The sequence below is a fragment of the Leptidea sinapis genome, chromosome Z (genome assembly GCF_905404315.1).
Source record: "Leptidea sinapis chromosome Z, ilLepSina1.1, whole genome shotgun sequence".
NCBI lineage: Eukaryota > Metazoa > Arthropoda > Insecta > Lepidoptera > Pieridae > Leptidea > Leptidea sinapis.
In genome coordinates, this window is record NC_066312.1 from 21,300,842 (window position 1) to 21,324,672 (window position 23,831).

General features: G+C 32.8%; 2 protein-coding genes across 4 annotated transcripts in view; one reads left to right on the top strand and one right to left on the bottom strand.

The window, feature by feature from the left end:
- The window catches only part of LOC126978695 (LITAF domain-containing protein-like), a 221,539-nt gene extending 198,064 nt beyond the window's left edge, over positions 1-23,475 (top strand). The window contains exons 1-4 of one of the 3 annotated variants that reach the window (XM_050827706.1): positions 17,859-18,024; positions 18,304-18,449; positions 19,552-19,705; positions 20,337-23,475. In XM_050827706.1, coding sequence (XP_050683663.1) covers positions 18,311-18,449; positions 19,552-19,705; positions 20,337-20,442 — 399 coding nt within the window. In that variant the 5' untranslated portion in view covers positions 17,859-18,024; positions 18,304-18,310 and the 3' untranslated portion in view covers positions 20,443-23,475. Of the gene's footprint in view, positions 1-17,858; positions 18,060-18,303; positions 18,450-19,551; positions 19,706-20,336 lie in introns of those variants that run through there. The other 2 variants (XM_050827707.1, XM_050827708.1) reach the window with 2 other exon arrangements.
- On the bottom strand, positions 8,445-17,693 carry LOC126978693 (beta-parvin). The gene is made up of 7 exons (XM_050827700.1): positions 17,359-17,693; positions 17,184-17,273; positions 13,006-13,277; positions 12,712-12,902; positions 11,969-12,083; positions 11,119-11,362; positions 8,445-8,669 (listed from the first exon to the last, which is right to left on the bottom strand). The coding sequence occupies exons 1-7, from the start codon at positions 17,474-17,476 to the stop codon at positions 8,593-8,595; spliced, it is 1,107 nt and encodes a 368-aa protein (XP_050683657.1). The 5' UTR covers positions 17,477-17,693; the 3' UTR covers positions 8,445-8,592.
- Positions 23,476-23,831: the final 356 nt, after the last annotated feature.

Consider the following 23,831-nt stretch of genomic DNA (forward strand, 5'->3'; position numbering starts at 1 on the left):
TACAAAAGATCCATAAAAACTTCTTCAAATGGCATACACTGTGTTTGAGTGAGTTGTATTGGGGGCTTAATGGGTTTTCTATCATATTTCATTTTCCTACACTGCTCGCATGCATTTATTATACAGAAATCATAACTTTCATGTTAGACCACCAATAGTGTCTTCTAAGCTTTGTGAATGTTTCTCGTATACCCCGATGAACAGTTTTGCCCTCATGATATTTAATAACAATCTCTCTTTGCTCTTCTTCATTTGTTACATTAACTACTCTCTCTGTACATTCTATTAAATTTTGAGATTCTTTTCTATATACAGCTGTTACTACCACATTAAAGATTTTCCTAAATATTTCCTCTTCGAACTACCATATTAAAGATTTTCCTAAATATTTCCTCTTCGAAATAAATGAAATACTTTTGTTTAAAGTCTATATACTCTTTTAAAAACTGTTTAACTAAATGTTCATTATTAATAGCAGGCATGTGAACCTCAATTATTTTTTGGCTATTATTAGAAATGTCTTTTACACTGATGTCATTTTTATACCAAATGTAGATAAGTATTTGTCTAGGTTTGGTATCAATGGCTTCATTTAAAATTGGTATGCCTTCATGTTCCCTATTCGTTATTGAGTGAGCAGTAGCTCTGTCATCTGATTCCGATATGTCTATGACAGGAATCTCTTTTCTATCTATACTCATCCTATCTGAGTCCGATTCTGATAAGCAAATTGTTACTTCACTTTCATTTTTATCTTCTAAAGTTCTAGTAGTTTCTTTATCATCTATATTAACTTGCATTGATTCGCTGTCATTATCTAACATATTAACCTTTACTTCCCTAATTTGTCTACCATTTAAACTTACTACGATATTATTACTATCCGCTCTTAAGCTGTTTATTTTTACACGAGATAAAGCATCTGCATTTGAGTTCTGTGACCCTTTTTATAATTAATTTCAAAATCATATTCCTCAAATCTAAGGCGCCATCTAGTGAGTTTACTATTTGGTTCGTTTAGTGAATAAAGCCAGGCTAAGGGCCTATGGTCTGTATAAATGTGGAACTTTTTACCCCACAAATACGGTCTGAAATGCTTTACTGCCCAGATGACTGCTAAAAGTTCCTTCTCTATGTTGCTATACCTAGACTCTGTATCACTCAAAGTTCTGCTAGCATATGCCACAGGTTTGTCTGAGCCTATAGTGCCATGTGAAAGTACTGCCCCGATTGCATAGTTTGATGCATCGGTGGTCAAAATAAAAGGCTTATTGAAATCTGGGAATTGTAATAATGGAGCATTTGTGAGAAGTTTTTTACAAGTTTCAAAGCTTTCTATGTAATCAGCATTTAAATCGACACTTTTACCTTTTTTCAAACAGACTGTTAGCGGCCTTGTAATTTTCGCAAAGTCTTTAATAAATTTCCTATAATATCCTATAAGGCCAAGAAAACTTTTGATTTCCGTTGTGGTTTTCGGTATAGGATATTTTAGTACGGCTTCTATTTTATCATTATTAGGTTTTAAGCCCTCGCTAGTTATCGTGTGCCCTAAATATAACACTTCCTTGCGTAAAAAATTCGATTTATCTAGTTGCACTTTTAAGTTGGTTTCGCGAAATCTTTCAAATACAGCCCTAAGTTTTTCGTTATGCTCTTGAATACTTTTAGCAAAGATTATTACGTCAACAAGGTATACGAGGCAATGGATACCTTGTAATCCCCTTAGAACGTTGTCCATTGCTCGCTGGAATGTTGCCGGTGCGGTTTTTAGGCCAAATGGCATTCTATTAAATTCGTAGTGACCAAAAGGGGTGCTAAATCCTGTCTTGGCTTTATCCTCATTTTCCACCTCTATTTGATGGTATCCACTTGCTAAATCTAAAGTTGTGAAATATGTACTCTTGCCTAACATATCAAAAAGATCATTGATGTTCGGACGATAAATACCCTCTGTATTTATCGTCAATAGTTATTTCATTAAGGCGTCTGTAGTCTATGACCATCCTCCATTTCTTAATGCCTGAATTATCTACTTTCTTGGGTACCAGATGAACCGGTGCACTCCAAGGTGAAAAAGACTTTTGAATCACGTTATCTTTGAGCATTTTCTCTACTTGGTTCCTAATTTCTGCTGTTTGTGTAGGCGGTAACCTATGGGCTTTAATATGTATTGGATCTTCATTTTTAGTCCTAATTTTCTGCTTTACCTCATTAGTAAAAGAAAGAGGTACGTCCTCACAATAAAAAATATCTTTAAATTCTTTGCAAATATTAATTACTGATTGCTTTTCCTCCTCATTCATATGATCTACTCTTAACTTTGAGAGATTATCTGTTAACAGTTGATCTATGTTATAATTAAACTTATCAGTAAAATTTAAATGTACTCTATCAAATTCTAAATTCGTTCCTGAGTACTGTTTGACTTTAAAAGAAGAAGTCACTGTTAATTCCATTTGCTCGGATCTGGAATTAAGAATAACAGTTGTCGCGTAACCATGTATACAGTTTACTAAAGCTGTTGGCATTCTAACACCTTCAGTAAATTCTGTGAAGTTTAATATGCCCTCACCATGTAACAAATTTACTGGAAGTTTGACCCTTAATTCGCTACGTGGAGGTAATACATAAATTTCACGTATTGGCGGACTATAAATAATCGGTATGCAAGTGCCCTTTGTAAATAATTTTTTTTTCATATCGATATTTGCGTGAAGTTGAGTCAATAAATCACTACCAATTAAGCCGTCATACCTATCATCAACACAGTAAATATAAAATTTGTGCCATTCATCACTTTTAAATAATCTAGGTAAAGGTATAAACACTACTTTATTATGCTTACTACGAGCATGAGTACTAACTACATCAAAATTTTCGTTTCGCTTGAAGTCGCAAAAATATTGATTCGCTAACTTTGGGCTTATAATCGAGCGTTGACTGCCGGTATCAATCATAAAGATAGCATTAATTTCTGGTATACGTATATGCGGGAGATTTAATATATTACAATTTAATTTTATCCGTTCTCGTGTGTAGGGGACCTTATGTAAAAATTTCCTACTTGTTCATTATCATTAAAAGTACTTGGTAACACATTATTTTCATTATAATCAGTATAGTTCACACGTCTCGAACTAGCTGTTCTCATGGTTACATCGGTATTGCAACCTGATCCCGTCGCCGGCGTTGGCTGTACGTGTTGCGAGCCGCGACGAGCGTTGTCAGCATTTTGCGGCCTCGCTTGTTCCAATGTATTATAATTATTATAGGATGGATTATTTTGATTCCAAGGATTATTCTGGTACCTATTATTATTTCTTAATTGAAATGAATTATGTGGAGAAAAGTTATTACGGGACCTATTCACATTTTCTGTTTGAAGTGCATAATGTGGTGAATTATTACGATGAGAGGTGAAATTATTAATTTATCGTTGCAATTTCGGCGAGTTATTGTATGTACTTGTCGATGCTTGTTGATTAAAATTATATTGGTGAATATTTCGCCGTTGAAAGTTTTGATTACTTTGAGTGGACCTTGTTTGTTTTTGATCATAAACTTCTTGAAAATATTGTTCCTCTAGAACAGATTTTAATGCGTCTTCTAATGTTGAGACATTTTTCAATCGCACTAACCTTACTAAATATTTCGGCAAATTAAACAAAATTTTCATAGAAAGATCCGTGTATATATTTTGTTTAGATAACCTAACAGCTGCATCATCGACAGTTTCATTAATTTTGGCTATTAAAATACTCCTTATTTGTTGTATTCGGTTACAAAAATCTAAATAACTTTCGCCTCTATTTATTATCAAACTTTCTAACTCAAGGACAAGACAATCCTCCGTCCTTGGATCCCCAAAATGATCCTGTAATATTTGTTTTAATTCAACCCAAGTCTGTATTGATTCTCTTTCACCAATAAAGTTAGCTGCTTCCCCGCCTAATCTACTAGTAATTGCATTAAAAAGATATTCATTTTGTACTTCAGTTCCTCTATATAAACTAATAATGTATTCTGTTTTGCGGATGAACAACGATAAGAGTCTTGTCTCTCCACTGAATACTGGAATTATTTTCAAAACTTCCGAAGGTATAACTACGATTCCTTCCATTTTTATTTATTAAATAAATTCAAATACAAAATAAGTAACTAACGTGAGATTTTAATCACTTTACTAACTAAATTATATATGCAACGTGCTGGACGGGCTTTTTCTAATCCCTATTATTACACGAAACACATATAAAGATCACCAGGAAAATATAAAAGGAAATTTGACAGGATAGTGAAAAGATTTACTTACATAACCCGCTTCTCCGCTCTCCTTCTGTGATCAGTGATTCTGGTCAGCTTGCTCCGCGCCGTGTCTTCTCTTGACAAATTTATTTTTGGTTCGTTGACCCGATTAATCGTTAAAACGAACGTTAGGAGTCTGCTTTGTTGCCCGAAATTTTTTATTTGCGATGGCACAGAGGACCCAAAACGACAAGGTCACTTACCGGCTGCGCCAGTCAAGGAATAACTGAATGGTTACTTTATAAAAAAATAACTTTATTCAATAAACCCGATTTACAATGTTTACGGAGCTAAGACTAAACACAGAATACTTAATTTTACGGAAACTTACATTATATAGCTTATTCTAACAAAGAGAGTCATATTTCTGTGGGAAAGTAATTTGGTACATCAGCAATATTGTTTCCAGAAGGTTCTACATGTGTAAAGTAAATGTACCTACGACTTGTTGCTATGCTCTACTTTGGCTGACAAAGCATAAATCTATAGGGTTAGCACCCTTCACTCGCGCGTATCACTGTAATACAAAAATGTTGGTTCCTAAAATTTTCTGACGTTTGCGACATTCTTCTTTCTTATTCTTGTTTCTTCGTCTATTATTAGTACAGGCAAAGGGTTCAAGCCCATACAGTCGTATTCGCTATTTAATAATTAATTGTCAAAGTCATCTTTGCAAGATTTTTACAATGTTGTTCCCTCTACGAACATAGAATAGCAGGAGCAATAAATAATTTTGATGATTTTTGCTTCGTTAGGCTAAAGAAGTATAACTTCTCGCGTGTATACATAAGTACACACACACTTCTTTTTTTATTATTACCAGCGTATTTATTTAATGTCGCCATTGTAGTGCATGACTTTATATATGTGATATCGCTTGCACCGCTGCTATAGAATAATAAGCGCCGTCCTTTCTTAGCAGAAGTTGTTCAAGAAATATTTGTTTCCCAGAACTAAATTCAGTTAAGTGTGTTGATGTAATCTTATTTTTAATTGGTTTCTAATGAATGTGTATGAATTGTTTGTGATTAGTACTCAGATGTGCGAATATGTGCTGATTAAATATAATGCCGCAAGTATAGTCGACATCTGTATGTGTTGTGCTTTATAGTAGAATAATTATAATAACGAAAACGGGCTTCCTTCTGCACAAACAGTTTTATTTGAGCAGTGGTAACATGCGCCGGCGCAGGACGCTTTAAGCAACACGTCACTAATTCTTTATCTTAGCCGAGTATTAAATGTGCTTGATTTGACAAATAAACAGTAACTGATTACATATATTGACTGCTCTGCTTGCATTATTACATTTTTGACATATTTTGATTATATTATCAGTTCGATAAATAGTTTTTGCGTTTTTTAATGCTACAATATGTCAATAGGTACTTAAGTGAAATCCTAGATCATTTATACGTCTGACTTTGGCAGTTGTGAAATGGTTGAAAAAAATTGAGTTAACTAACCTCTATTTTGAGCAATGCACGCACACTAACACAAAGTGTCATACAAATCGCGAGTGTAAGACGTCACTTGTCACTCACACTAATATTCCTCTCCTGTTTTTATCGATTGTCTAACAGCAAGAGACTATCTAGACGTATAGATGATTTAAGGTGAAATCATTGTATGAATTCAATGTAACTTAATTATAGTATGGTTGTATAATTATGTATGTAAAACTTATCTTAGAATAGTAACACAACACTAACTATTGATAAAATGGTGATGAAAGTTGACTCTCAATAAATATAGGTTTGGGGTTGTTTCAAGCTTTCATTTGATTTTATTAGGTTGTGAAGTTAGAGGCCTTTTTAATTACTTATCGGCCTATACTTAATTCGATAATGTGTTATTGTTCTAAGATTTGGTGTTGATCATGTAAACTCAGTATTTTTCGAATTCCCCATGTCACGTACTTTCATATTAAATTTTTGTGTCAATATTTATTTTTGTATAATTATTAGATGATCATTTAAATACAAATTGTGTTTTATTTATTCCCTGTGCTTTAACTCCACGAGCCATTCTTGCCCTTGTAATTGTTGTTGCCTATTTATGCACAGATATAAAAAAATATTTGAATATTAAACAATCCTAATAATAATCGTGGAGATCTTTGGGGGAGACCCTTGTCCAACAGTGGACGTCTTTCGGCTGATCTGAATTAATGAATAAACACATTCTGTTTTGTGTTTTGGTTGAATTTTTCTGATGTAATACATAGATATATTATTTAGCGTTTTAGCAATAAATAAAAAATTATTCTGATTGTTAAATACTACATTTGGCTTTTTAATGCAGGCCATTAATCTATTTGGCTGTTGATCTATGGATTAAATCAGTTTCAATGGGAAATTTAGTCACTGTTTGTTCAGAGATTGCTCAATCGACTGAATTATATTGAGCGTACATAGACTTTGCTCAGACTTCACTAACGTAAAACTTAAAACATTAAAATTGATTGTTTATTTATAGAGAATAGCTATATTTTTTGTAAACATACCTAAATGGATGTAAAAATTTGGCCAGACCTTCATATTTCGTAGATCGAATTAACTAGACTGATAGAAGTGCCATGATATATGAACAAAAATTAAAGTTGGAGAGATATAGTTTATTAACAGAGAGAGATAGAACGAAAGTAATAACACGTTTAGATAGATCTAATGTAGCCATAAAAAGAAGGCTAGGCCCTAGGCTTAAATCATTTTGAAGTAATTAAAAAGTACTCCGCTAGGTGAAGGTTGACTTAAACCACATAATTCTCGAAAAATAAACGATGGAACAAATTATGGTTAATGTGTCGATCGATGGAACAAATCTAGAGCTAATAATTCTATTTCACATTCATTTTTCCCCGGCGACGGAGGCAACTAGTGGGTTCACTCCATTTTTACAAAAATAAATTTTGTCCCTCCGTGATAAGACACCCACACAGAACCATGACTAACACAGGACGATGATCACTGCACATTCATTTCACGCGATAAAATTGAGCTTGTTTATTTTTATTCATCATCGTCGAACACCGTGAACGCATAATTAATAGTCAACAGTGGTTTCTACGCCACAAAATTGAGTTTGAATGGCTTTGTCAAAAGTTACTTATATATTTATATTTTAATAAATATATTTATATTTTAGCAAGCCTATTTTCTTTACTACTATGAGTTCAATGGCGCGACACGTGCCTCTAAAATAGCCTTAGATTATTTTAAACAGCATCATTACCGATGCCCCCCAATCTGATCTTCGCCCGAAGCTTTATAAGGTCTGCAACGCTCTTGTGATTTCTCGACGTTGCACCGTTGATTTCTTATCATCAAGTAACTAAATAACTCATTCTTAAATTAACTTTTTTTTTATATGAGAGGGGGCAAACGGGCAAGAGGCTCACGGGATGGGGAGAAGTGAGGCAACTGGCCCATGGACATCCGCAACAACAGGTGTGTCAAGAAATGCGTTGCCGGCCTTTAAGGTGGGAGTATGCTTTTTTCTTGAAGGTCCCTAAGTCGTATCTGTTCGGGAAGACCGCTGCCGGTAGTTGATTCCACAAAGTGGCTGTGCGAGGCAAGAAATTTCGAACAAAACGCGCGGTTGTGGAATGCACGACGTCTACGTGATGGGGATGGTACTTTACACGTTATGTTCGGTGGTGGAATTCGGCCGCTGGAATCAACCCGAACAGCTCCTCTGAGCACTCCCCGTGATAAATGCGGTAGAAGATGCAGAGAGAACCCACTTCTCTACGCAATGCTAGAGAATCAAGCCGATCGGAGATGACTTAATCGTCGATGATTCGAGCCGCTCTTCGTTGTATGCGGTCAAATGGAAGAAGCTGGTACTGGGGAGCACCCGCCCAGAGGTGAGAACAGTACTCCATGTGAGGCCGAATTTGCGCCTTATAAAGTTGCAGGCGGTGGCTCTAGTGAAGCACTGTCTCGCCTTACTGAGTACACCAAGCTTTTTTGAGGCCAGTTTGGCCTTCTCTTCCAAGTGACCACGGAACTGAACGTCGCTCTACTACTACCAAACATTATTCAGAATGTTGGGTTAAATATTCACAGTTCAACGAATAAATAATAAATTAACAATAATATGTTGGTGAAAATGTATTGTAAATGAAATTCGCATTTGTTTTAGTAATATTATATTATAAGGCACATTAATAAACATCTGTTAATAAATTATAGAAAATATTATGTCAGCTTAATAATTAATTGATTAGTATAGCTATACTATAGAATTAACACAAGGCAAATATTAAATCTATAAATAGTTTCATGCCATGTTCTTGTACTTGGTGAAAAGATTATACAAGACACGGAGGGTTGATTTCAGATCTAGATTCACGATATCTGTAACAAAAAAATATTGTTAAAAATTTGAACATACGTAATTGTAATATATTATCTGTGTGGGTATAAAATGTTTATATAACATTAAAAACACAAAGCATAGCTCCGAAACCAATTATTAAATAAATAAATAATACGCAAGAACTTAATATTTACAATGTAAGTGTGAAGAAGAAATTCAAATGAACTTCAAATATTTATGAACTGAACACTTCTTTACATGCGTACTGTATTTTGTGGGTATTGAATGAGAATGAGCTGTTTAACACTCAGCTGTGTAACGACCAATTGGGCAAAGTCGGCTCGAGTCGAATAAGGGAGCGCGATAGAAAGAAAGAAAAATAATTAATTCTGCAACTTAAACCTAGTATACAAGTAGACTTATTTCTTAATTTATATTGAAATAAAGAATTGGAGTTCACGTCAGCATAATACTGACAGGTGATATGATCAGCGCTGGTCTTCCGGAGAACGGCAGGCGGTGTAGCGGTTTGTCATACTACATACAGGTTATACATAAGTATATAAAGGGTAACCATACTAAAATAAAAAAATCGTAATAAAAACAATACAAAAACTACATAAAACTTCGTGACCTGACTTCACTTTCGTATAAGCAAAATTCACTAATGCACTACGTAACTGCAATATATAATATATATATATACTGCTTTTATTGCTATATTATAGCTGCTATTTAATCTTCTACTATCACAGTTAATTAAGCTACTTACATAAGTAATATATTTATTTCTTAATTATATTAAGTGTTTGTATTGGGGGAAAAAGAAGTTGTGTTTAAAATAGGTATAAGGTAATTTAAATATAATGGAGAAATTAAGGTGTGGCAATTTGTTTTTGAATAAATTTGTTATTTATTTTGTAATACGTATGTACAATAAAAATTGTTTCACTTAATAGACCAATACCAAATACTAGACAAAAACATTAAACAATGATATATTTTAGTTCCAAGTAAGTAGTTATTTTGCCGAAATCCATAATTATCCAAATGTTGTGAGTTCTCTTTAATGTAAATTCCGCTAATATTTGTCTTCAATCAATTCGAGTCTTGTTTCGCCTCCACACGAGGCATCCCCAGGAGATATTGACTCGCCAAAAGCTTGCACGAGACTGTAGTCTCGGATCGGAAGTAGTCGCGGAATTTACACTTAAGAAATACTTACAACATTTGGATGGACCAAGCATTACGAAAAATATAAATGGCTAGCTGGTTGTCTCCAGTACAATTTATTGTTTTGTATTTTAAAGGGGACGTTGCCCGCCATAACTGACAAGTCGACCGCGATGACAATATTTTTTATCTTTTAATAGATATATATATATCTTGTTTTTGAAGTTAGTATAACTCTTTTGGCGTGTTAGTGAAAAATAATTATCAGAGAGTGAATTTTTAAGATGCGCGCGCACACCGTCACGCAAATTCGACACCCTGACGTTAGCTAGTCAACTAGACCATTTGTATCCATACTTCAGCTAACAAGCCTCTTGTAACTCTTATGTTTACTGACTTACAAACAACAATAATTAAATTAGTTCCAATTTATACACAGGTTTTAAAATATAAAAAAAAACGGGTTGCGTTCCGGGAGTGCCGGCAGAAGTGAAAACGTTCAACATTAACGTTGTGCATTTTAATTTAAAAATATTTGAAATTAAAATTAAATTAAATGAAGAGTTCAAAAAAAATAACTTTTTATTTTCATTTTAAAAATATTTCACGGCTGAAATTCGATACCCCGACCTTGCGGTGTTTCGTCTTCGTTAACGAAGTACGCCAAAGACGAATAACTTCTTGCGTGCACACTTAAGTACACACTTCTTTTTGCAAAACAGGAGCTAACTTTTAAAGCACAAAAGGAAACTGAGTCTTCTCACATAATATTACTTACAACCTGAAGAAAGCGGCTGAAAAATGTTGGTAAGTGAATTTATTTATATACATATAATGGGCACAAATTTTAAATGTTAAGCGAAACCAATGAAAATAAGGGACGAGACGAGCAGGAAGTTCAGCTGGTAATTATTAATACGTGCTGCCCATTACAATATTATAAATTCAGAGCGGCACTACAATTATTGCGGTCGTAACAGATTTAATATGTTAAGTCTCCTGTGCCCAGTAATTTCACTAGCTTGGCGCCCTTCACATTGAAACAATATAATGCTCACAAGTTAGAAGGCAGAAAAGGGTGCCGTTGTGGTACCCATATTCTAGCCGGCATTGTGTGCAAAGAAGCCACTGATCGCCTCTTACGACAACCCTTGGGCCTGGGACTACCGTATTATTGTTATACCCCGGAGAAGCACATGACAATGGAAGCAATGCACGCCCCTGATCACAGTAAACAAATAATACAAAATTAAGGCAATATGTGAATATGTGACAATTTTATATAAAGACATAGCTTAAAATTTTTAAAATTACCTTCAGGCCTAGCCTTGGGTTTCGCAAGGCCAACGTCTTGCATCAGTTCGAATGCGAACGACACGTTATGGACTTTCTGATCGAAGTCTTGAGGAGTCAGGTGGAAATCGTAGAGGGGCACGAAGAAACCTTCAAGAAGACCCATCAGCAGTACCAGGAAGACCCCGTCGTGGAACTGACTATCCAGGTCCATCACCTCAAGGTTCACTTTGCTCAAGTGTTTGTTAACAAATGTTATCAGGGACTGAAACAAATATATATGTGTATGATATTTTGAAGTAAAACTTCTTTAGGTGCAAACTTGGGGGTAGCTCAAAATTTTTTTGTGACGGAAGTAACACTCAGTACAAAAGTCAATTGAAAGAATTTTTTAAGCCGTTATAATTCAATGGTTTTAAAAAATATTTCAAATTGCTCAGTAATATTTTTAAAAAATCTCCAAGTGTTTTTTTATTGTTTATTTTTTACTAGTATTGCAATAAATAATATATAAGTTTTCAGAAATTTTCTGACATTCGTTAATTTGTTCTTGGTTTTTGTTTTTCGTTTCCATTATTAGCCCATACAGCCATATTTTTATATAAAAAACAACGTCATATTTATATGTGCTAATAATAATATAACCTTCAATTGCTTATTATCAATTATTTTATTAATGAGTGAAAATTTTAAAAAGTGCGAATAGACAATGAACTGAATAATAAAAAGAATATATTATTACGCACCACAAGCTATTAGTTCTTACATCATATTTTAAGGACCACCCCACTTTCACGCCACACGCAATGAATCTTAAGTGAGCATGACAAACCATGCCAAAGAAATACTATATTGTGGTAACACAGCATACCTTCTTAACAACCTGCAACTTGTCAGGTGCATGGTCGAACAGAGCGTCAAATGCATCCCGTTCACACTTCATTCCCAAATCGTCATACATAGTTGTTATATCCTCTATGAACGTCCTGTAAATTAAGTACAATAGATAAGATAAAATTGTAATAACTAACATCTTTCAATATGTCTATGTCATTAAATTCAATTTTACCAGTGGGAGGCTCCTTTGCACAGGATGCTGGCTAGATTATGGGTACCACAACGGCACCTATTTCTGCCGTGCAACGGTAATGTGTAAATATTACAGTGTTTTAACATCTTATGTCTCAAAGTGACGAGCGCAATTGTAGTGCCGCTCAGAATTTTTGGATTTTTCAATAATCCTGAGTGGCACTGCATTGGAATTGGCAGGGCGTATCAATTACCTTCAACTGAACGCCTAGCTCGTCTCGTCCCTTGTTCATAAAAAAAATCTAATTATGACTAATAGTGTGTTTGTCAGAGAGTATACAAAATATACAGAAAGGAACCTTTAAAAGTATATCATTCAAAACTGATTACATTATCCATATATACATTTGTTAAATTGTAGTGTATCAAAAGAAACAATAGAATATTGAAAATGGGGGGCAATTTGATCAGAATTAGAGTATTTATTAAGTGACTTCTGTTATATCCATGTTTGAATGACCAGCTCTAGATATATATATATTAATGAGGTGTGGCCAATCCAGTTTTAGATAGATATTGAGATACCTGTGAGACAATTGATTTGGAGCATCCTTCTTAACAATAACCAGATTAACACTGACATTTTCTGGCAGACGAATTGGTGCTCGGAAATGACGCGCAAGGGCTACCAGCAAATGCAGGATGGAGACCACATTCTTTGAGTGAATTGAATCAACACTCCATTTCTGTGTAGGCTTTGATGTTCCATACAGCACCTGGATGGAACAAATCAATACATTAATGTATAGCTTTTGTACATTATGCTGGTTATAATTTTACATAATTACATAATTGTAAAAGTGTTCAACATAAACTAACTGTGTTGACTGCTCTCAAAACAACAGCCAGTTTCTGCCGTTGGCCTTCCTCAGACTGTGTAACCTCAGGAACATCGAGCTTGTTCCGTGTTAACTTCTCAAGTAACTTCTGCAGAACTTGTCCATCATAAAGATCTTCGCTTATGTCCTTCACAATAATTCTCTGTACTGCAAGCTCATCATTTATCCAATCAATCAGTACTTGGATAAGTTCTTTCACCTTAGGATCCTCAAGTGACCTTGGTTCAATTATTGCTCTTTCTTCATTGTCAACTGTAAGATTAAATAAAGATAAAAAGTAGGGTTGATGATGGAACTAGTAGAGTTCGGCAAGTTTGTTACAAGAGTTTGAATGTGTGAAGTTGACATGACAAAAATAACTAAACAGAGCTTTTCATTTATACTTGAGCAATCAAAATATCAAGGAGGCAAGAGAATGTCAGGCTGGTTCTGTCACTTACTGACGGTATTGAATACTGCAAAAAATAAAGAAAGTAGAAATGCGCTAGAAATACTGCAGATATAGAGAAAATGGAGGTGTTGGTTTGGTTTGTTCTATTTAGCATGCATATAAAGTATTTTCTTCAATGACATGGGATATACACTGAATACAAGAATAAGAAAGAAACTTACATGATATGATTAATTTGAGAAACAGTGAAGGATCCAGGCAAGTAAATAATGCAATTCCATGGTATCACATAGGTGTGCCCATCTGATTTAACAGGGACAAAATACAGTATAGGTATTATAATCAGCAACTGTCTCTTAAACAAGCACTTGTTTACCATAGGTGTGACACACAGCCCATTATGCAGGTGATGCCTGGAGGTAGAATAAGGCTACCACTGCTTATAGAGTACAGGGGCAAGGCCAAACAGTAAGCACAAATCCCATGACCACCAGCATCACTCATAGATGCCTGCATCAGTCTGAAAGGACTGCTAACTTACTGGGACAGCCTGTGTGGATTGGGGTTTGAATGGCTAAGTGTGTACACAGCATAATATAATAACTAATTGTATTAACATTATGCAAATAGAAACCTTGGAATTCCATTTATGTTATGAATAATTATGTCAGGCAGGCAGCCCACAAAGTAATACCAACAAACTGGTAAATATCCTCCTCATAACTACATTATTAAGTAAAAGTTTTAATCTTAATTTCAAACTTAATGCAGTAATATTATAAACAGGTAACTGTTATGTGGAGATTGGTAAAAATTTGCAGAACATGTGGTATAGAATACATATTTAAATAATACTTTATAACATACTTATGTTTTTGTATTTCTATTTGTGTTCTTCTAAAAAATAAATAAATAAACAAGTTTACTAGAAGAGTCCTACACATTTTTAGCTGACATTATGATAATGATGTTATCTACTGAAACGTCCGGACAACTAGAGCGGCTTTTTTCTTTAGACAGTCAAACATTTTTCTGGATTTGGCCAAAGCTTTCGACACAGTCTCTGTCTCTATCCTTTTAGAAAAGCTTGATCGTCTCGGGATTAGGGGTATACAACTAAAACTGTTTGAAAGCTACCTCAGTGATAGAACACAATGCGTCCAAATAGGTAATCTGATAAGTAATGAAGCCGCAGTGTATTTTGGCGTCCCTCAGGGAAGTATTCTTGGCCCTACATTATTTTTAGTATATATAAACGACCTATGTCAACTACAGCTCCCAAATGCTAAAATAGTTACCTTTGCTGATGACACAGCTTTATTGTTTAGAGGAGATACTTGGGAAGAAGTGTATTTGAGTGCACAAAAGGGCTTTAATACCGTCAGTGAATGGCTAAATAACAATGTCCTGACATTAAATATAGTTAAAACCAGTTATATTACCTTTTCTCTAAGAAAAACAGAATTTACAACCAATCATAATATAATGTTCCACTCATGTGGTAATTCTGAAGACTTACATTGTCCCTGTGCCAAAATACAGAAATCAGACACCATCAAGTATCTTGGTATTATGGTAGATAACAAGTTAAATTTTCAATGCCACATAGGACAACTAGCAAAACGAGTGCGAAAATTAATAGTCATTTTTAAAAATTTGAGAAATGTAGCTGAAAAGGACTTGATGAAAAACATATATCAAGCTTTGTGTCAGTCGATATTAACATATTGCATCACTTCTTGGGGCGGCGCTACAAAATCACACTTCCTCAAAATAGAAAGGGCCCAAAGAGCTATATTGAAAGTAAGTAACTCATTACCAATCTACCATCCCACTACAGAACTCTATAAACTATCAAAGGTTCTAACTGTGCGTCAGCTTTATATCCTGCATACAGTTTTAAAAAAACATAGCCTTACCAGTTACGATCCGGAAAAAAATAAAGCGCAACGGCGAAAAGATAGAATCTGTGAAAAATTATTGTTTAATACTAGATTCTCCCAAAGATTCTTCTGTGTTCAAGGTAATAACCTTTACAATAAGGTAAACAAAGAGCTGTCAATTTACCACCTCAACAGAACTAAATGCAAGCGTATCTTGACAGAGTGGTTACAGAAATTGGACTATACCTCAACTGAAAACCTTCTACACTAATAGTAACTGAGAGTAGAGTACGCCCACACACACACACACACACACACACACACACACACACACACACGCCCTCCGCACACATACACACACACATTTTATTACTAGTAATTTACAAATTTAAAGTCATTTTTTCTTATGATCTATTGTTGCTCTTCTAGCTACTAGTACGGATGTGTACTATTTTAATCATTGTGATCCTTATATCTGGGGGTGAGGTCCTGGTGATCTGTAATACAGGGTCAACCTACTTCAGACACCAGCTCCTCACAAAATACTATCTGTTAAAAAAAATGTAACACTACTGTACTGTTTTAGCTTTAAGATCTTTGTGAGGAGAAAATAAATAGATATTATTATTATTATATTATTAAACATCCAGGCAACCAGAGTGGCCCAGTCGACTTGCATATTTATTTTGTGTTATAATCTGTAGTATGAGTGAATTAGCTTGTCAAATACGATTTTTTAAGACTCTATGGTAAGTAATTGTAATAGGCTTATCTTTAAATATCAAGTATCCGAGCAAAAATTAAAAGAAATAATTTATTGAAAATCGCTTTGCGGGGGGAATTGTCATTTGTTTGTTATTGTTTTGTGTATCATGTAAGTGTAATATTTTAATTACGTATTATATTTGTTTTATATATGAAATTAATCCTCATGATATCTAGTTTCCGATTTTATCTACAAATTACATATAAAATTCTTCTTACGACATTAAATCGACAAGTTATAACAGTATGATCGATACTACTTTATCAATTTGGTTTAAATATCAAATTTTTATTGTAATCCAATTAATTAACAGTAAATCATTGCTTGTAATAGGGACAAAATATCATAAATATAATATTTATAATATTCAACAATCTGGATGTATTGAGACAACCAAGTATTTCACGTTTTACTTGTGCATTCCGCAGATAAATTGTAGGTATATACTAAGAATGGATGCTTTATTTTAGTTTAATGCAACAATCCCGTAAGTCGAAGTAATGACATATTAATATCAAAAAATAGGTTATATAGTCTATTTCAATAATAATCAAGTTTTATTAATGTGCGCGCTAATATTTTACATAAAAACTTAATATAATGAAAATGTTATCACATTTCTACCTATAATCTCGAGCTTTAACCTTTTATTTATATATAAATTGGGTTCAAAAACATAATTTATGATTTTACATGTTGATTTTCTATACTTTTAACTACGTGAATGTATTTTTTATATAGCCATAGGTGGAGTCGTTATGTAATTATATCGCTTTTAATAATGATGAATCTCGCGCTCGCCGTCAGATAATCTTAATCGCGTCATCGGACGTTTCGCTACCTGCCAGCTGTCATTAATCGGACGTTGCAATAGTTAAATAACAGTATTTAATATGTACATTATACATATAAACATATACAGGATAAACAAATAAGTATTTAATTTTCCTTTATGACTCAACAGTGTCAATAAAAAGGATATAATCAAATGAAGTATTATATAGTATTAGAGCATTCATTTACATTATTATAATTATTAAGAAATTCAACATTCAAATTGTTGGATTGATTTAATATTAAATAATTTAATTCACTAGTTACATGTAACAACAACTTACGTAAACTGTACTCTTCAGGTGGAATCTCAGGTGCAGTTGGGCTTCCTGGTGAATCTATCGCATATTTACCCTCCGCTTGAACTTCTTGCACTAAAAAATTAAAGTTTTAGGATCACACAAATATTATTCAACAACAATGATCTAATAAGAACATCCCACACAACTTTCAACACACCTTCCTTAATTCGCTTTTTGCGGCCAATGGTACCAATTTTATCCCAGAATGATTCTTCCTTATCCTCTTTTTTAGGCAAAACTGGGGTTCGAGGGCTCTTTGGGCGTGGTGAGGACATTTTAAGCTTTCAAGGCAGGTAAAGGCGAATCACTTCACTTCTTTCCTTAGCAAACCAATATATTTTTATTTAATTTTAAAGTATATGAATAAATTAATCTTACAGAGATTACTGTAGTAAATAAAGAAAGATTAACTTATAGTATAAATCATAACAAATACGTATAATTTCTTGTGTTACTAAAATCTAAAAATAAATAGTGTTTCACAATTCATGTAGTATGTATGTAACGTACGTCACTATGACACGACATTATGACAATATTTGTCAATTTTCAATTTACTGTTATAGTTCCATAGATCATAATCTTGTAACATATTCCACAGGAGCCATAGTAGGAAGAATAGAATAGAATAGAATCTTGTAACATGTGTTCTCCTACTATATAGGTAGTGTGTGAGACCTAGTGACATATTCACTATATATTATTATACTCTTTGCCTAGTGATCACAGAGTACATTTTATTAAACTAGTGTATCTGTGGTCTGGTGTCCTCGTTAGAGTAAATATTATATTTCTTGCCTGTGGGTTGTGGTAAAATATCAAGGTAAAATTGTTTAATTTATATTGTAATTGCACCGTGTACGTAAATATTAATCTATTTCTAATTTTTACTTGATATTCGTGATGCATATGCACTCCTCAAAATTAAAAACCCTACTATTACCGATTAGTATTGTAGTTAAATCGTCTTGTTTATTGTTGAACGAGTCGTATGCTTTATTGGTTGATTGGATCACAACTAAAAATAGCTTCTCCATTTAATTGCGTCACGAGTTCAAGATACAAACATATTATAGATTTTGTATTTTTTTTTATGTTAAAGATTGAAAATGGAAAAGAATGGTAATCCGCCACCTTATGCTTGGAACAATGGATACATGCAACCTCCTACTGCAGCACCTCCTAGCTATTCCCAAGCCGTCGGGGGCGTAGGCCCTTCAAGCCCATATACACCACAATATCCACCAAGTAAGACAAATCGGTTCATTAATTTTAAGATTTAGAGTGCCTAGTGACCTTTGTATATTTTGGCACAATGAGTAATGTATGGCCTTGTAACACTTACATATTTATTACCATACTAGAAATACCTCAATGTGTTGACTAATATTTTATTAAAATACTTTATTCATATGTTTTTAGATATCAATTAGGTGCCTTCAAATTGAAAACCAAATATAATTAAATAAAACAAATTCCATATACAACAATGATGTTAGCTTAGAATTGCAAGAAAAATATTCTTTAATACTTTGAAAATATATAAGACTTAGAGATTCTTCAAATATTCAGAAAATGGTTTCTATATTTTATATATATTAAATGTATTGTGCAGCTACATTGAAATCAAAATAAATTTAATAAAAAATGGCTATGTGTTGCTTAATCATGTTTTTTTATACAATTTCTGTTGTTAACTTATCCTGATGAGACTAATGATATCAGAAGTCTAATAATAATCATCATCAAATCAATAACTTGATGGTGGAGCTGAAAAGGCATAAAAGGGATTTATTTTCTCAAAATTGATTCCTTCAGAATTCTTTTTGATGTCATTTCTAATATACTAGATACTGCTTGATGACTTGATGACAATTGCAGTATTGTATGGAGGTTGTTCTAATGTCTCTGCTAGATATTGTCCACTAGAATATAAAATTGACTTATCTTTATAATAATTTAACAACTACTTCCATACTCTTGGAAACCACTACATCTCTGAGGGAGACATTAGAGCCACACTGCTACTAGGGTTCCCAACTAATGAACACATGAGCTAAACAACTCATCATGCATAGACTCCACCTTCATATAAGTAAAACTTCACCTTTATACCACCTGTGAATCAACTTATTAGCTAACTTATTTTATCACTCCCCCTTTGAAACTTAAGGTTTGAGCCTTAACGAATGCCTAACGTAATACATCAGTTATGTATTAGGTTAGGCATTAGTTAAACATTTAAACATGATAATATTTGTAATAAAAGGTGTAGTTTGACCTTCATATCCTGCTCCAATTATACTCATACAGTGTAACAGTATTGAGTTTTTGAATGTATCATTTTTAGCTGCTGGCCCTCAAATAGTGACAACTGTAGTGCCATTAGGACCACATGCTACTCACATGATATGCCCAAGTTGTCATGGGGAGATTGACTCAGCCACAAAGAAAAAGCCAGGTGTCATTGCTTATATAGCTGGATCGCTTATATGTCTACTGGGGTAAGTTTATTACTACAGTGTACTGACAATTTATAATAATAATAATATTAAATAATATTATATTAGGGCATTGCAATTGTGACTGTAGTATTTTTTTTTAATTAGAAATGTAAGAAATAGTGATGGTATGCTCATGATATTGATCACTGCCTCACTCATGTTCTCTTGGATTGGAGAGTAGTATGAATGTTGCTGACCTTTCAAACATATAATTAAGGATACAAAGTTAATATCTTGTCGTGGTTGGTTGCATTATGAAAATAAAATAATAACAATAGTACTTTAATGATGCCTTAAGAATTACGCTTTTGACTCGCGGTAGTTAAGACGCCATCTTGAAAGATGCTCTAGTGATGTACCACAACATTAGTGTTGTGGCATACTCATAACAATCTAACAGTTAACAGTAGTGAAACAATTTCACATTACAACTATGTGTACACACACATAACAATATATTAATATATTGAAACATTTTCCTAATTAATAGAGTGCCCTAAAGAAACTGCAATAAATACACATGCACTGATCATGTTTTTTTTTAAATTAGTTTTCATTGTTGTTAAATATTTCCACCTGATGTTGGTAAAAGAACAAAGATTATTATAATCAAAATATGTTATGTTTACAGATTTTTCTGTGGCTGCTGTTTAATACCATGCTGTATAGACAGTTGTATGGATGTGCACCATAAATGCCCTAACTGTGGAGCATATCTGGGACGCTACAGACGATAAACAAATGGAAAAATGTGAACAAAACCTCCCTAACTTCTTTACTGCCTTTCAGACTGACCAGATTATTTTATACAAAACTCCCAAAGTCTACAACAGTTCAAAACTTTGATATTTCCATTTTTTCTTTTATAAAATTTAACAAAAATTCAAATTTAGATAAGGTTACTTTTAAAACCACTGAGTGTGCCTGTACAACATAATAATATATAAGTAACTACAGAAAACTTTTCAAGCTATCTTACAGTGATGATATGAGTTGTTAACATTAGAATTTATTTTTAAGTATAATAAGTACCCGAAGTTAACTTTAAAATAAATAATATCAAGGAAACTTTAATGAATGTAAAAATACTAAATGGCACGAAACGCGCCCAGTACTGTATTAAATATTTTAAAATAAAATAATTAGTTCATCAGTATATTATAAACTGACAATGGATAGAATGTTCAACCTGTAAGCTTGCTAAATATTGAGTATCCAGTCAAAGTACTATCTGTTTCATCTCTAATTTATAAGAAATTTAACATAAGTTAAGTATGAAGATAAACACACTTTGCAACAGTAATAGTAAATTGAAGGTAATCTCATTTCTCTTAGTTTACAAGCAATTTTTTTTTTGGTTTTAAAGAACTGACCATTTATTTGATTCTCCTTTGTAATACAATTGAAAATGATTAAATTTTTCTTGATCATTGATGGTTTAGCCAGGATTTCCTTCCTGAGTCAAATTATTTATAGATATTATTTTAATCTAAAACAAAAACAATGGTGTGTGCTTTTTTCTCACTACCTAAAATAATATGCTTTTATTATCTTTTAACTTAAATAGTCATATTCCGTTGTAAAGATCTGTTTTATTCTTAGTTGCTAATTATAATCGAAACATGGCTTTTATCTGTAAGTATTTTAAATGAGATATTGGCTTACTAATATAGTTATGTTATGTATAAATGTTGAACTTATTTGATGCAGCTAATCTAGTTTTACTATATTCTATGTAGTATCTACTAGACCTGCCTGTGTCTATAACAAAGCTAATATGGTAATCTTGCTTTCTAATTTCAAATAGAGATTGTATTTATTTTTGAATGTCACATATAACAATTATTGTTGGTTTTTTAATCCAACAACTGAAGTTATATAAAACAATTAAAACCTTTTTAATGTTAAGCAGTAATATTTCTTATCATTATAATGTTATATGTGGGTAGATTAAACTTCTTTAAATACTAACGTAATATATGATAATATGTAACATCACATATCAAATTTTATCATCACAAAGAACTTTATTTTCAGATATTATTATGTAATACGTTTTTGCGTATGGAAATGATTGTGTTTAGTAAAAATTAAAATGTCCCAATGAGTGTGGTGCTGCTTAGGATGTTAGGTTTTCAAGATACCTGAGCGACACTGCATTGCAATGGCCAAGGCGTATAGAAATCTAGATATGAAGGTGATAATCCACGTTTTCAATGCTACGGGTTTTGAGATATTTGTGTAGGTGAGTGTACATTAACAAAATATGATGTAAAATGGTTAATTCAAAGTCAAATAAACTTTATAGTTGATTCTTGTTTGAGCTCGTGGGAAGGACATACAAGAAACACCTCTTAATTATTGCGATAGTTTTTTAATGCGGCAACACAAATGAATATTGAATAGAGACAAGGGAAATACAAATGTCTTAAATATTAATCGTATTTTTGGATATCTTTAAAAAGCAACTTAAAACGTCATTAAGAACGAAGGTATCATTAATCTATAAAGTCACCAATATTATAATTTACGAATTATATATTATGTAATTTTAAACTATTTTTTAAACTAATTTTTAACTAAGCGAATATTTGAATTTCTTTACTTAAAAATGTAACTGACAGACTTATTTGCTTTCAATTTAATGATTTCTCCTGATATATATTTAAAAAAAATGCCGAAGATTTACAATGACAGTAGTTATATTTTAATACCTACAGTTACTCTTAAATTGTTTCTATAAATTAACCAGCTAATGCCCGCGACCCCCTGCCCCTTCGCCCGCGTAGATAAAGGGTTTTTAAGAATAATAATCAAGTTCGGAGTTGGAGATTATGTCATGTCTTACTCCGGTTCCCGTTTTCGCTTCCGTTCCCAAAATATTATATAAAACTTATTTCGAGGAAGATTGCTATGGCAAACTAAACTTACTATTAGTATAGCTAATCCGCTAATCTAAATCCCGGAAACCCACGGTTTTTTCCCTTTTTTTTGATAAAATGTAGCTTATGTCCTTTCCTAAGCTCTAGTCCATCGCTGTACCAAATATTACAATCGGTTCAGTATCTCCGGAGTAAAAGCGTAACAAACAAATTTACATTTATAATATTAGTAGGGATTAATTAAACTACTTATTATGGCGTTTATTGTCAAAAGAAAATGTTAATCTACATATAATTGATACATTTACAAATGCATTGAATATAAGATGAGCACTTTTCTATTTTAGATATTGAAAAAAAAAAATATATTTTTTAATAAAAAAATATATTTTATCATTTCGATGAAATCTTATTCAATCATCAATTTCATTTTTTCTTTATATTACGATAAAAATATTATGCGTACATTTTAATTTTATTTCAAAGTGCCATTGTATGGAACCAAAAAGTTTAAGCTGACAATAATTATCGAATTACGACTTTTAATATTAATAATGAGTACTGAATAGCTATCAATCTTATTATTTAAGATTAGTTTCAATGAGCCTTATTACAGTAAAATATGTACCGAAGTGCCAAAATTAGAAAAAAATGGATAAGATACTAAAATTAATAAATACAATGTGATAAAGAAACAGTCTCGATCTGATTATTAATAATGAGTTAAATGTTAATAATATATTATAAGATGACCTTAATTTTAACATTAGTAATAATAATGCCTAATTTAATTAGTACCGCTTATATTATGTGATCTTATTAATTTCTTTCTGTGTATACTGAGTATTTGTTGACATTTTAATTTTATTAAACAATGTATTTGCTAAATAGTTTTTTATTAGTGTTCTATTTTAGGATACATATTGAAATTCAGGGAAATACCACTCTGGCTTCTTCTCATGTCAAAGTTACTTATATTGGTGCTGGGGTCGCTGATAGGCTACCCAAATGAATGCGATTCGTATTGCTTTCTTCTAAGTGTCAAAGTTTAATCATTCGTCAATGTGAGGAGGGAGGTTTGGCCCTAGTGACGCACTACTACGCTGTCGACATAATTCTATCACTTGAATGAACTAGTAGTTACTTTGCCTCTCGCTGTAAAGTTGGCTATATTGGCGCCGTATATCTTGTTCGATACTCATAATAAAAATAATATAAAGTAAGGTAGACTGAGTACAATAGTA

Excerpts from the sequence above, each read along its gene's own strand:
- LOC126978693 (XM_050827700.1), bottom strand. The coding sequence starts at position 17,476 with ATGTCCTCACCACGCCCAAAGAGCCCTCGAACCCCAGTTTTGCCTAAA. Across the intron at positions 12,084-12,711 it reads CCAAATCAATTGTCTCACAG|GACGTTCATAGAGGATATAA; the intron begins GTATCTCAATAT and ends CTTAATTTACAG. Across the intron at positions 11,363-11,968 it reads AGTTGCAGGTTGTTAAGAAG|TCCCTGATAACATTTGTTAA; the intron begins GTATGCTGTGTT and ends TATTTGTTTCAG.